The 13,366-nt window shown below is 39.7% G+C and overlaps 1 protein-coding gene across 16 annotated transcripts in view; it reads left to right on the top strand.

The window, feature by feature from the left end:
• Nucleotides 1–9,438, top strand: part of ESRRG (estrogen related receptor gamma) — a 624,049-nt gene extending 614,611 nt beyond the window's left edge. For all 16 annotated transcript variants that reach the window (XM_032317728.1, XM_032317731.1, XM_032317734.1 and 13 more), the window contains one exon: nucleotides 5,556–9,438. In XM_032317728.1, the coding sequence (XP_032173619.1) occupies nucleotides 5,556–5,800 (245 nt within the window). In that variant the 3' untranslated portion in view covers nucleotides 5,801–9,438. The remainder of the gene's footprint in view (nucleotides 1–5,555) is intronic.
• Nucleotides 9,439–13,366: the final 3,928 nt, after the last annotated feature.

The following is a 13,366-nucleotide window of genomic DNA, read 5'->3' as shown; positions in this document are numbered from 1 at the left end:
GTTCCCCCCACTCTGGACGTTACAGACTGCGAACGCTCGGAGCGGTTCATCACGTCTCTCTGCCCTTTGCATCTCGTGCGAATTGACAGCTGGATGCAGAGACTTCATCAGACCCCGGTTCAATGCCTGTGACACCTGTAGGTGGTGTGCTGTTCATGGGGAGGCTCACGGTGTCCGGTTGTCTCTGTGTCCTGTGAGCAGCTGTTGACGCTCATTACCTAAATCCACTCATCGCTGGGGGTCGCAAAATGATGATCTGTGATTTTTGTCATCTCTTTTTTACATTCAGTCATTGGAATACTTACATAAAGTGATGCTTTCTCTCATCTCTTATTGATGACTGATGATGGAGTTTATATAGGAGCTTGATTCTTTCCGTTCATTCACCAGTTTTCAAAATAAAGAATTGATGTCTATCTTTTAAAAATGTCATTATAATCAAATGTATTTAAACATATCTGGTGGGTTTCTTTCTTTCTTTCTCTCTTTCTTTCTTTCTTCTTAGAGAGAAAGAGCTCAAGCGGAGGGTACAGGAGGTGATGGAGAGAGAGAGAGAGAATCTTAAAGCAGGCTCCATGCCCAGCGCAGAGCCTGATACGGGTCTTGATCTCAACCCTGATATCATGACCTAAGCTGAAATCAAGAGTCAGATGCTTAACCAACAGAACCACCCAAGCATCCCTATTCAGTGGATTTCAATCAATTGCAGTATAATCCTTTAGGAAGCTAGAATTGTTCCATTTTGGGTCTTTGGGAGTCTCTTTAGTTTGGCTTCTGGAATCTTTCTGGAATTTTTCTAATTAGTAGTTGTACATAGTGTCCTTTCTATGTAGTATAAGATGTTCCATACTTACCTTAAATATTTCCTGGCCGAAGCCTGGAATCTAATGATAAGCTGGTGCTAGGTTTCTCATTGCTCAGGATTGCATTCCTAGCTTGGCCTTCCTTCCTAGGCTTTCTCAGTGGACAGAGCTAGGAACACCCACAATCGTGATTCTCTCTCTCTCTCTCTCTCTTTCTCTGTGTGTGTCTTGGGGATACCTTGTCACTTAGTTTTGTTTGTGAGTGTTGTCTATAGGTTTTTAGTTTGGCCATCTAGTTGTTCTGGTTTTTTTATGTGCAGATTAGGAAAGATTAAAATATCTTGCCACCTCCATTGCCATCTTCTAAGAAAGTTTATGATTGGCACCATTTTTTGATATTTAGGGTCAGCGATTGATGTCCATCAAGAGCTAGTTTGCATTACAGTCAACCACATTCCTCAGCACCCAGCCAATTGGAACCAGGAGAATCGCTCGGTTAGACTTCTTATATATTGCATATAGAAATTTTGAGATCAAATTATCTTTTAGGCAATAGACTTTTGCTCACTTCTCTGTATTTCCCATCATGTTGTGCTTCCTTCCTCAGTGATCTGAGAGTCCCATCAGCTCACCCCTTATTATCCCTGTTCATGTAGGCAATTTACAAACACTAAAGAAATCAACACTTGGGTTCCTCTGAGCATTGGTTTATATTATATACTAGACTTGACTCTGAATATGCTTTGTCTATTTTTAATATTCAGTTCCACCCTCAAAATCAGATGTGGCACCATTGATAAAGTATTGCCAAGAATGAGCTGCAAGTCCTAACGACAGTTCCCAAATACAGTTTGGGTGTTCTGGAGTAGCTGTGCCCATCCATGCCCACAATAGTTAAAAATTGTTACCATGGAGAAGGGCATTTTTTTTTTCAGGTAAACTACAAAAATTCTGAGTCTCACCAAATTTGCAACTGTAGGTATGAGGATATTTAGCCCTCTTCCCAAAGTAAATGATCTTAACTAGACATGTTCCTTTAGGATCCCACTTCACAGAATAAAATATTGGAATTTAATGAAGGGGTTCTATTTTATTAAGTGTGGAAATGTAATATGTGGGTGACAATGCATGCTTCCTGTGAACACTGGTTATCTTTTGAAATCTGAATTCTTTTAGAATAGCAGTCTGGTTTTTAGTTCACAACCCTGGTTTGACTGTAGAAGCACCTAGATTTTTTTTTAAATATGGATGATGTTTAGGATCTAGCTAAAATTTTCTGATTGATAGGTCTGGGCTTGGGCCCAAACATATTTGTTTTTAACCATTCACCCAGTGTTTTTAATGTATAGGCTTACTGTGTCTCCTTAGTTCATAAGCCTGAGTCACATGATTAAGTTTCACTGGTTTTCATTAGCACAAATACTGGGACCATTTCGTTTAAAACACAAAGTTAAAAAGAAACCAGCTACAACAACCAAAGCTAAATAATTACATAAATTAATGCCAATTCTAGTGAGCCTAGCATAAATGTATACATATAGACCAAAGACCAAACAGCAATTAAAGCCACAGAGCCAGAACTTGAACTAGGATCCCTAATGGAGATTAATATTTTCTTCAGCAGTCTGCCAGCTGAATCATGGTCTAATTAAATAGTTCAGATTTAGTGAGTTTGCATTTAAAGTATTAGCAGATCCGAGAATGGGTAAAGCTAAAATGAGTTAGAATCTTTTCTGTAAATGGGAAGTTAAATTATCATAGTAATTTGATTAAATCATTTTTAAATCTCTCAAGCTAAATCACAGCCTTTAAAGAATAGTTTGAAGTCTTAATTGCTGTTTGTGAGCGTATCTCTCTGCTATTTGTTCTCGCCTCATTTCCTGTGACATCCTATAATATATCTCCTGCCGGGCCAGAGTAGTGGGGAAGGCAAGGCTTGGAGTTGGGGCTGAGGTGACTCGGCAGCTCACTTCAAGCGTTTAAAGATTCACATAGAGAGGAGGGACATTTATTCTGTATCATTCCAGTGTTTAGAACCAGGACCAAAGGACAGGGGTTGTAGACAGATTTGGAAAAAATCTGAAGAAGACATTTGTAAGGATTAGTTCTGTCCTTTGTGAAATAGAATGTTCTACATACATCTGGAAATGTCTTCCTTAGGAACGTAGAGAAGTTTTTTTTTTAAGATTTTATTTGTATGTATTTATTTGAGAGAGAGATCACAGGTAGGCAGAGAGGCAGGCAGAGAGAGAGAGGGAAGCAGGCTCCCTGCTGAGCAGAGAGCCCGATGCGGGGCTCGATCCCAGGACCCTGAGATCATGACCTGAGATGAAGGCAGAGGTGTAACCCACTGAGCCACCCAAAAGCCCCAGAAATGTAGAGCAGATCCTTGAGGAAGATGGAAGGTTGAATAAGGTGGACTCAGAAGATCATTTTAACTTTTTGGGGGGGGTAAGCAAGGGGAATGCCATATGCAGTGGTACGCATTCTAGCAGCATATTTTCATACAAAGTAACCCGAGTTAGGCCCAACTCTGACCCTCCCGGTGCCACATGACTTACAGCAGCTGGGAGAAGAGAGAGGAGACAGTGTTCAGAAAGTGCTTATCACAAAGAAGTAGAAGCCTCACCCCAAACAGGTACTTAATATGTGGTTTATTTATTATATTTATTTTGCTGCTTTTGGTGGGGGGGTCTGGTGGGAAGATAGTTATTTTGTTGTAATATTGTTTGTAAAGATGCAATTCTCTTCTCGCCATCCATTTGTTCCCATTTTCACTTTGAGTGCTTTGAGTCCCAGGTCAAATCGGGTGAGTCCACCTTATCTTATGAGGGAAGCCTCATGTGCAAAGTCAGTTTTTTGTGTCCTGGGACACTCACCATTTGTGTGAGTCCAGGCCCACCATTTTCCCTTCAGATAGCATCTCAGAAGAAAAATAGAAAAAAAAAAAAAAAATTCAGTGCACATTGTGATTTCCATGACAGTTTTTCCCTCACTCACATTGCCCGCAGATAGACGTCTTTGGAAATGATGCGTGCTTGTTGCTGTGAGAAGGCACATAGGGAGTGGATGGGGTTGTCATGCTGATGGGGCCAGAGTGGAGAGAAGCCTGGGTAGGATCAATCCATAGGGACAGGCTAGCTTGTGTGTTGGGAAATGTTCTGAGTTCCACACCAGGGACTTTATCAACCACACTATCAACCTTAACAACCTGGAAGAACTCCTCCTCTCGGTTCAGCTAGCAGGAGTTGAGTCTTGAGTGGTAAAAGCTCCCAAGCCACTGTATTTCTCTTTTCAAGAAACGTGTCATTAACCCCGTCCTGTAAACAGTGGTCAGTTTATTAACAATGTGGTGAAACGATTTCAAAATGACAATGTAAGAGAAAAAAAACAACAAAATGCAAACAAGTTTTTAAATATGGTCCTGATTATAGCTGATAGCCTTTTTATTACGTCGCCATGATTTTTTTTTTTATCATATGTTTAGTCACTTGATTTTTAATTACATTTCCTTTCTCTTTTTGTACATGTGACCTGATATGTGAATTATATGAAACATTAGGCTAACTACATATATCTTAGAGCTCTGCATTCTCAGAGAACAAGAATTATTAAACATGAGGAATCCCCCCAAAGACTCCATTATGTGTAATTAACAGATAAACTGTCATCAGAATCAATAAAACGTGCTAAATGATTCAAACTTGTATATAATTAAGTGTCTGTTTTAGAGCTAGAGCAGTAACTTTTCTTTTTCCCCCACATCTCACATTTCTCAAAAGAATAATTGTGGCAACCCTGTTAACCCTCTCCTTTCTTGATTGAATTAGATTTTTAAATGAGTCACTTAAGGGCAAAGTTCACCTTCACAAATGTGAAAGATATTTCAGAACTCATTAATCTAAAGACTTCATTTGTTTTTCAGTAGCAGCAGACTGTGTAAGGATGCTTTAATGAACTGTTACCAGTACACTGAAAATCTTGAAAGGATAAGCAGTTTGTTGTGATTTCTGTAGTCTACACCTGAACGTAGTGTTAAATTCCATGTATTTATACTGAGTTCTTTTTTTTTTTTTAAGATTTTATTTATTTATTTGACAGAGAGAAATCACAAGTAGATGGAGAGGCAGGCAGAGAGAGAGAGAGGGAAGCAGGCTCCCTGCTGAGCAAAGAGCCCGATGCAGGACTCGATCCCAGGACCCTGAGATCATGACCTGAGCCAAAGGCAGCGGCTTAACCCACTGAGCCACCCAGGCGCCCTATACTGAGTTCTTAAAACCTCGGTCGTTTCCTTTTTTTTTTTCTCCTTTTGGGAAATACAGGCTTTTTGAGGGAAAGATCATAATTTTAGACAATGTTTTTCCTCCATAGCACTTATAATAATACTTTTAATAGATGACCTTTGATAATTGTTGAATGGTTGAAAAAATATATGAATGAGATAATGAATAAAGTAACCAAGACTGCCATCTGTTAAAAGCAACTCTTCTCTGATCACTCCATCTTAGGAGGAAAGAAAACCTGCACTTTAAAATAATGCATTTTTTGGTAATAATTTCTGTGTTTTAAATCCATATTAGAAATCATCTCCTGTAGGGAAATTTAGAAAAAAATAAAAATAAAAGTAGAGATTTTCGGAAATGAGCAAATCACAGCTTAGAGCCTCGGGAAATTCATGTACAGTATGTTAACTTCCTCCAAATCGGTTTTGGTTATTAGTGACCTGATTCTGTGTTTTGCTTTGTCGCCCAGACTCCATGCACATAGAAGATGGGGAGGCCGTCCAGAAACTTCAGGACGTCTTACACGAGGCGCTGCAGGATTACGAGGCCGGCCAGCACATGGAAGACCCGCGCCGGGCGGGCAAGATGCTGATGACGCTGCCGCTGCTGAGGCAGACCTCCACCAAGGCCGTGCAGCACTTCTACAACATCAAACTGGAAGGCAAAGTCCCCATGCACAAACTTTTTTTGGAAATGCTAGAGGCCAAGGTCTGACTAAAAGCTCCCTGGGCCTTCCTGTCCTGCACGCCGAAAAAGGGAAAATCAACCCCAGAGTGATGTCGAAGAAACATAGAGTTTAGTTACCAACATCCAAAATCAACGGACTGCACTGATCATGTAGCAGCAAGACTATGAAGCAGCTTGCAGATTCCTCCACATCTTCCTGATGAGTTTCTCACCTTCCTTTTCCCTTCCTTCCTTCCTAATTTTTTTTTTTTTTAATGTCCCTTATTTGTCGTCTCCATACTTTCTCAGCTTCCTTCATTCCCGGTTCCCTTTCTCCTTCATTTCCTTCCTTCCTTCTGTCTTGGCCCCTCCTCCTCGTCATCTCCTTCTCTTTTCCCCGTCCTGCCCTTCTCTCCTAAATTGAGAACATCTGTCGTTGTAAGGAACTTGACCTTCTCCCTTCCTCCCCCTCTCCCTCCCTTCCTTCTGCTGCTGAACTTTTACAAGAGGTCTCTAACTGAAGAGAGATAAAAGCCAGCCCTGCCAAAGGATGGAGATCCATAATATGGATACCAGTGAGCTTGTTGTGAACCATAACGTCCCCAATGACTAAGGAATCAAAGAGAGAGAACCATCGTACCTAAAAGTACAGTGCAACACAGACACATTGACTGAGTGCAGTATTAGGTTTCACGGGAGCAGCCTCTAATTAGACAACTTAAGCAACGTGGCATCGGCTGCTGCTTATCATTGCTTTTCCATCTAGATCAGTTACAGCCATTTGATTCCTTAATTGTTTTTTCAAGTCTTCCAGGTATTTGTTAGTTTAGCTACTATGTAACTTTTTCAGGGAATAGTTTAAGCTTTATTCATTCATGCAATACTAAAGAGAAATAAGAATACTGCAATTTTGTGCTGGCTTTGAACAATTATGAACAATAATGAAGGACAAATGAATCCTGAAGGAAGATTTTTAAAAATGTTTTGTTTCTTCTTACAAATGGAGATTTTTTTGTACCAGCTTTACCACTTTTCAGCCATTTATTAATATGGGAATTTAACTTACTCAAGCAATAGTTGAAGGGAAGGTGCATATTATCACGGATGCAATTTATGTTGTGTGCCAGTCTGGTCCCAAGCATCAGTTTCTTACACGAGCTCCAGTTTCCTTAAATGTTCACTGACACAAAGGATTAGATTACACCTGCCGTGACTCCGGTGGTCACGTGTAGAAAGCACCGCACACGGAGTACAGATCCGTAGAATGATCAGGAGTGCTCCTCTCTACCTGGGAGGTCCAGTTGCCATAGGATTTCTAGCTGCCGTGGTGGTTAGGAACGAGATACTGCCTGTTTGCAGAGTTACAGACCTTGTCTCGGAAGGAGCTGTGAGCCAGTATTCATTTAAGAGGCAATAAGGCAAATGCCAGAATTTGGGGGAAAAAAAAACAAAAAACAAAAAACAAAACCCAAAACCATCAAAGACAGCAGACGCCTGACCAAATTTTAAAATGTAATCTTTATGAGTTGATTCATTTAGGACTGTTTGTTTAAATTAATCTGCAGTTTTTACCAAGAGCTAAGCCAATATGTGTGCTTTTTCAACCAGTATTGTCACAGCAAGAAAGTCAGTCAGGTTCCAGACTGTTAAGAGGTGTAATCTAATGAAGAAATCAATTAGATGCCCCCGAAATCTACAGTCGCTGAATAACCAATAAACAGTAACCTCCATCAAATGCTATACCAATGGACCAGTGTTAGTAGCTGCTCCCTGTACTATGTGAACAGTCTTATTCTATGTACACAGATGTAATTAAAATTGTAATCCTAACAAACAAAAGAGATGTAGTTCAGCTTTTCAATGTTTCATGTTTGCTGTGCTTTTCTGAATTTTATGTTGCATTCAAAGACTGTTGTCTTGTTCTTCTTGTGGTGTTTGGATTCTTGTGGTGTGTGCTTTTAGACACAGGGTAGAATTAGAGACAATATTGGATGTACAATTCCTCAGGAGACTACAGTAGTATATTCTATTCCTTACCAGTAATAAGGTTCTTCCTAATAATAATTAAGAGATTGAAACTCCAAACAAGTACTCATTATGAACAGAAACACATCAAAATCATAATAATATTTTCAAAACAAGGAATAATTTCTCTAATGGTTTATTATAGAATACCAATGTATAGCTTAGAAATAAAACTTTGAATATTTCAAGAATATAGATAAGTCTAATTTTTAAATGCTGTATATATGGCTTTCACTCAATCATCTCTCAGATGTTGTTATTAACTAGCTCTGTGTTGTTGCAAAACTTTTTGGTGCGGACACGTTTCCAAAACTATTGCTACTTTGTGTGCTTTAAACAAAATACCTTGGGTTGATGTTTCATCAGCCTCGTGCTAGGAATACTGTGTATCTATCATTAGCTATATGGGACTATATCGTAGATTGTGGTTTCTCAGTAGAGAAGTGGCTGTAGTGTGATTCTAGATAAATCATCATTAGCAATTCATTCAGATGGTCAATAACTTGAAATTTATAGCTGTGATAGGAGTTCAGAAATTGGCACATCCCTTAAAAAAAAATAACAACAGAAAATACAACTCCTGGGAACAAAAGGTGCTGATTCTATAAGATTATTTATATATGTAAGTATTTAAAAAGATTATTTTCCAGAAAGTTTGCGCAAGGTTTAAGTTGCTACTATTCAACCACACTATATATAAGTAAAAATATATAACAATATATCCGTTGTTTTCACTGTATCACATTAAAGTACTTGGGCTTCAGAACTCAGAGCCAACCAACTGAAAACACGAGATGGAGATGTGAGAAAAAAATCTAGTACAAATTTTAGTTTTCAGTTTAAGTGACTCTCGGCGTTACCGAGTACACGAATCTCACACATAGGAAACACGACTTAAAACGTAGATCTAAAAGAACTGCACGGGCTTTAGGGCAAAATGCTCATCTTAAACCTCGCTCGAGGTAAGTTTTTTCAAGTTTCAAGCAAGACCATTTACTTAATGTGAAGTTTTGGAAAGTTATAAAAGTGTATGTTTTTGCCATATGATTTAAATTTTTATTTTGCTTCTTTTAGATTTGTTCTTATTTAAAGCAATAGGATTGTGTGACTACCTGTAGTTACACTTGTGTTTCAATCAGATCAGATTGTTGTATTTATTCCACTATTTTGCATTTAAATGATAACATAAAAGATATGAAATATTTAAAACTGCTATTTTTCTTATAGAAGAGAAAATGGGTGTTGGTGATTGTATTTTAATTATTTAAGCGTCTCTGTTTACCTGCCTAGGAAAACATTTTATGGCAGTCTTATGTGCAAAGATCGTAAAAGGACAAAAAATTTAAACTGCTTATCATAATCCAGGAGTTGCATTATAGCCAGTAGTAAAAAGAATAATAATAATAATAAAACCATGTCTATAGCTGTAGATGGGCTTCACATCTGTAAAGCAATCAATTGTATATTTTTGTGATGTGTACCATACTGTGTGCTCCAGCAAATGTCCATTTGTGTAAATGTATTTATTTTATATTGTATATATTGTTAAATGCAAAAAGGAGATATGATTCTGTAACTCCAATCAGTTCAGATGTGTAACTCAAATTATTATGCCTTTCAGGATGATGGTAGAGCAATATTAAACAAGCTTCCACTTTTGATTGCGCGTTCGGATCGTGTTTCTTTTTGTTCCCCCCACGAGAGAACCAAATCAATAAACAGTGCCCTTTGTTGCTTCCATTCAAAGAGTGTACCTATTCCCTAAAAATAAAGTAGGAGTTTAAATAAGAGCTATATAAAGGCTTGTCAGAATGAATTCTAGGGTGCCAAGAGACATTTTGCATATTTAAGAGTATGCAAAGTGTCTCGTGGCACATTAGAATTCATTCTGACAAGCCTTTATATAGCTCTTATTTAATCTGAAAGCATCTCCACATCATCCTGCATTACTCAAAATCATCGCCTCGATGTCAATGTCATAACAGAAAACTTTCCCCCTATTTTAAGATCATATTAAAACCTGCTAGAGATACCTATTATTTCCCTCCATCCACAATTAAATCATGGGCTTGCACGGAGCTCGTCAGGGAGCTGCAGGCTTTGCGGAGTTGCCGGCCAGATTTCCTGAATGAGAAATCAACAGCGGCGCTCCTAGACCCGTGTGCGTGAGCAGGGGGAGCTGTCTTCGAATCCACGAGGGTTAAGCAGCGCTGCTGACAGCAGATGGCCTGCCCTCGCTCTGCCCGCTCGGGGAGGTCATGGCCCTTGTTGCTCCGGGTCAAGCTGCGCTTCCACTGGACCCTCCTGGAACCATCACCGAGGTGCTAATAGGTGCTTTCCTGGCTTCTCGGCCAATCTTGAGAGTGTCCTGTCCTTGTGTTTGCCCATCGTGGTTCTCACCTCTCCGAGGTGGCTGCTTCTCTAGCGCAAGCTGGTGACACAGAGGCCACTAAAAGCAATCCGATTTCGGGGTGTGACATTGCCTAAATCACCAAACTGCCCTATAGCTCGCAGCATCACACGGTCGTCTTTTCCTGCCTTCATGTCCTTCGAGTGGCCGTAGCTCAGCGTAGGATCCGAGGGGCTTTACCTTCCCTGTTTTCAAAGTCCTCGGGCGGAGCCGACACATGCAGGGGACAGACCTCACAGGAGAAGGCCTGTCCGTCGTCTTTCAGTGAGGTCCTCGTTTAAAAAAATACGTAAGTGACACGCAAACGCTTTTATGAATTTAAATGCCAGATCTCTCCCGCTGGTTTTTATAATTCCAAATTATGACACAGTAAGTTTGCCGGTATTGACGTGTTTCTTAGAGATGCCTCAGGTGTAAAGGAAATGAAAACAGGATTTTGACATTTTAACATGTTTATTTCTTGATACAGAAACAAGGAATAGCTCCCGACGGATAGGTTATGTGTTTGTGTCAAGGGATTGCTTTTATTTTCACCTGATGTTTATAAAGGACTTTTTGCTTTAAGCTAGTGGTTCCCAAACTAGGCCACAGATTAGAATCACCTGAAGAGGGTTCACGGTTCCTGACTATTGTATCCCACACACAGAAGATCGGGGTTTAGTTGTGGCCTGGGCTTTTGAACAGTTCAAAAAATCATTTCCTGGGGCTCCTGCGTGGCTCAGTCAGTTGGGCATCCGACTTGAGCTCCGCTCAGATATTGAGCTCAGGGTTGTGGGTTCAAGCCCTGTGCTGGCCTCCCCGCTGGGCATGGAGCCTACTTAAAAGATATGTATCCTCTCCAGGTGATTATAATGTAAAGACAACGTGAGAAATGATGTTTTACGTTTTTATATGTTACCCAAATAGGCCAGGAGTATCCTAAAAAATTAAAAACTTTTCATACATTGGCTCTGAATTTTTGTGAGAGTTTTAGACTATTTTTTTTACATCATGATAAAAGGATTCAGCCTTGTAGTGAATCACAAGGCCAATAAAATGCACCTGGAATGTTCTGAGCACCACGTCTCCCAGCCCCGCCCTCCCTCCCCCCACCTCCAGAAGCCTGGTCCTCTCTCCTCACCCATCCTTCCCCAGTCAAGTGGGGGACACGTTCTGTTCGTTGACTCCGAAGGCACACCTTCTGGTTATGCCCCATCTGAAAGCAGAGAGAGACCTGCTCAAAAGCTTGTGCAGAATATCTCATGATCCCCTTTAAAAAAAAACCTTCCATGTGCTTTAAAATGTGACCTTTGCATGTGCTTTAAAATGAATTTAGGTGTGGCTCAATTACCTGTTCCAAAACACACACACACAAAAACAAACAAACAAAAATAACCCACAAAAAAACAGGAACAAAATTCAAACAAAATTTATTTCTCAGAATGACCTCTCTTCCCTACATTTTCCAAGTTGCAGATTTAAATAAGTAAGAGGTAGAAATGAGAATGGAGATAGGATGTCTCACTCTTGGGCCTCTGCAAAAACTTTAGGTACACTTTGCTGGTTGTGAAATTTAATTTGTGATTAGCCTGGAAAAGCAGAGAGATCTGTTTCCATTTGTTGTTTCATCCGCGATGGTTTACATACTGAGTGGCTATTTCCGCCGTCCTGTAGATAGCAAAGTGCTTCAGTCAGTGTTTTGGGCCATTTCGAATCTGGAAGTCTAGCTCCTTGGGCCCCTTGGTAGGATGGAAAAAAAAAAACCCACAATGAAACAAGTAGCAGCAGATTGAATGCCCCCCTCATCTTATTATGAAACAAAACAGAAAAGAAAAGAATTTCAAAATATAATCCCCCTTTCCCAGGAGTATTTGTCTTGTTCTCCATGAAGTTAAAGGTCTGAAATAATGTGCCCATCAGGGGCTCAATGTTGCATGTCCATGCCAGTTGGTCCAAGGGCTTGTTATGATGGTAATGACCTACTGAAACGTGAGCTTGGATTGCAACAATACAATTGCTACCAGCTCACCCGCTGGGAGAAATATTTTATTATTGTCAAATGTCCTCCATAGAGATTTGTTTTGCCTGTTCCTGTTTAAATTAAATTCAAAGCAGAACTGCATTACTATTTCTCTGGAGTATATTTGAGATAAACAACTAGTCTCAAAATTTAGGATTCCTGGCTAGTTCAAATTTGTTTATTAGCAGAAAAATTACAATAGGTTGACACCATGGCTGCAGGAATATTAGCGTTGTAGCCTCTCGAGAGATTTGCAGACTAAGTCTGTATCCTAAAACAAACAAACAAAACAAAACCCAAAAAACTCCCTTTTTCATTACAGATGCCAGCCAGATTAATGATGGACTCTGCTGTCAGTTGTACAATCTTAAAAAAGAGAAGATGTCCCAATATAGTACTGCATGGCCATAGCATGCCACAGAACTTAGGCTATAAGAAATTTTGCCCTAAGGAAGAAGTGTTTTAAACTTAAGCTCATAAATCAAATGTGTGTGTGTGTGTATGTAAAAACATTTTTAAACAGCAACATAGTATAAAATAGCACAGAAGCCCAAAGCATGAATTAAAATGCACTTTGAGCATAATATATACTTTTTCCAATAGTATTTTTAAAAAAGAATTAAATGTCCCAGAATACACAGAATTCCTGGGATCATTTTTGCCAAAGGCCCTCCAATGCAGCTTTGGCAAAGGATCCCGCAACGGAGCCGCTCAGTTAATATGAAAGTTCCATGCAGTCATCTTAGCATGGGGCCTCACCCTACCCAAAATGCCTGTTACCTTCATGAAAAATCACAGAGGCCCGTGTGTTCCATGAGGGACTGAACTTTGAAGAGCTGGTTTTGGGAGATGCAAACAAGCTGGTGGGAGGGGTAACTAAGGACCTAACAGGAAAACATTTCAGACTAGCAGGAGCATTAAATCACACCATTCACACTCCAATGCCATCCTCCATGCTCAGTCGAATTTCACAGTTTTGTTGGGAAGTGAGGAACCGTCCGCTGTTAAAAAAGTAACAGAACAAAAAACTAATGTCAGAAGAGCAGTTTCTAAAACAAGGTCTAGAGCTAATACAAGGGTTGGGTTTTTTTCCTTTTAAATATGTGTTTTCATATCATTGCAAATGAAAAAAACTAAATATTCATGGTTTAAAAAAAAAAAAACCCTGCAGATCCTTTTG

Source organism: Mustela erminea, chromosome 17 (genome assembly GCF_009829155.1).
Source record: "Mustela erminea isolate mMusErm1 chromosome 17, mMusErm1.Pri, whole genome shotgun sequence".
NCBI classification, from domain to species: Eukaryota; Metazoa; Chordata; class Mammalia; order Carnivora; family Mustelidae; genus Mustela; species Mustela erminea.
This window is presented reverse-complemented; position numbering and strand designations above follow the sequence as displayed.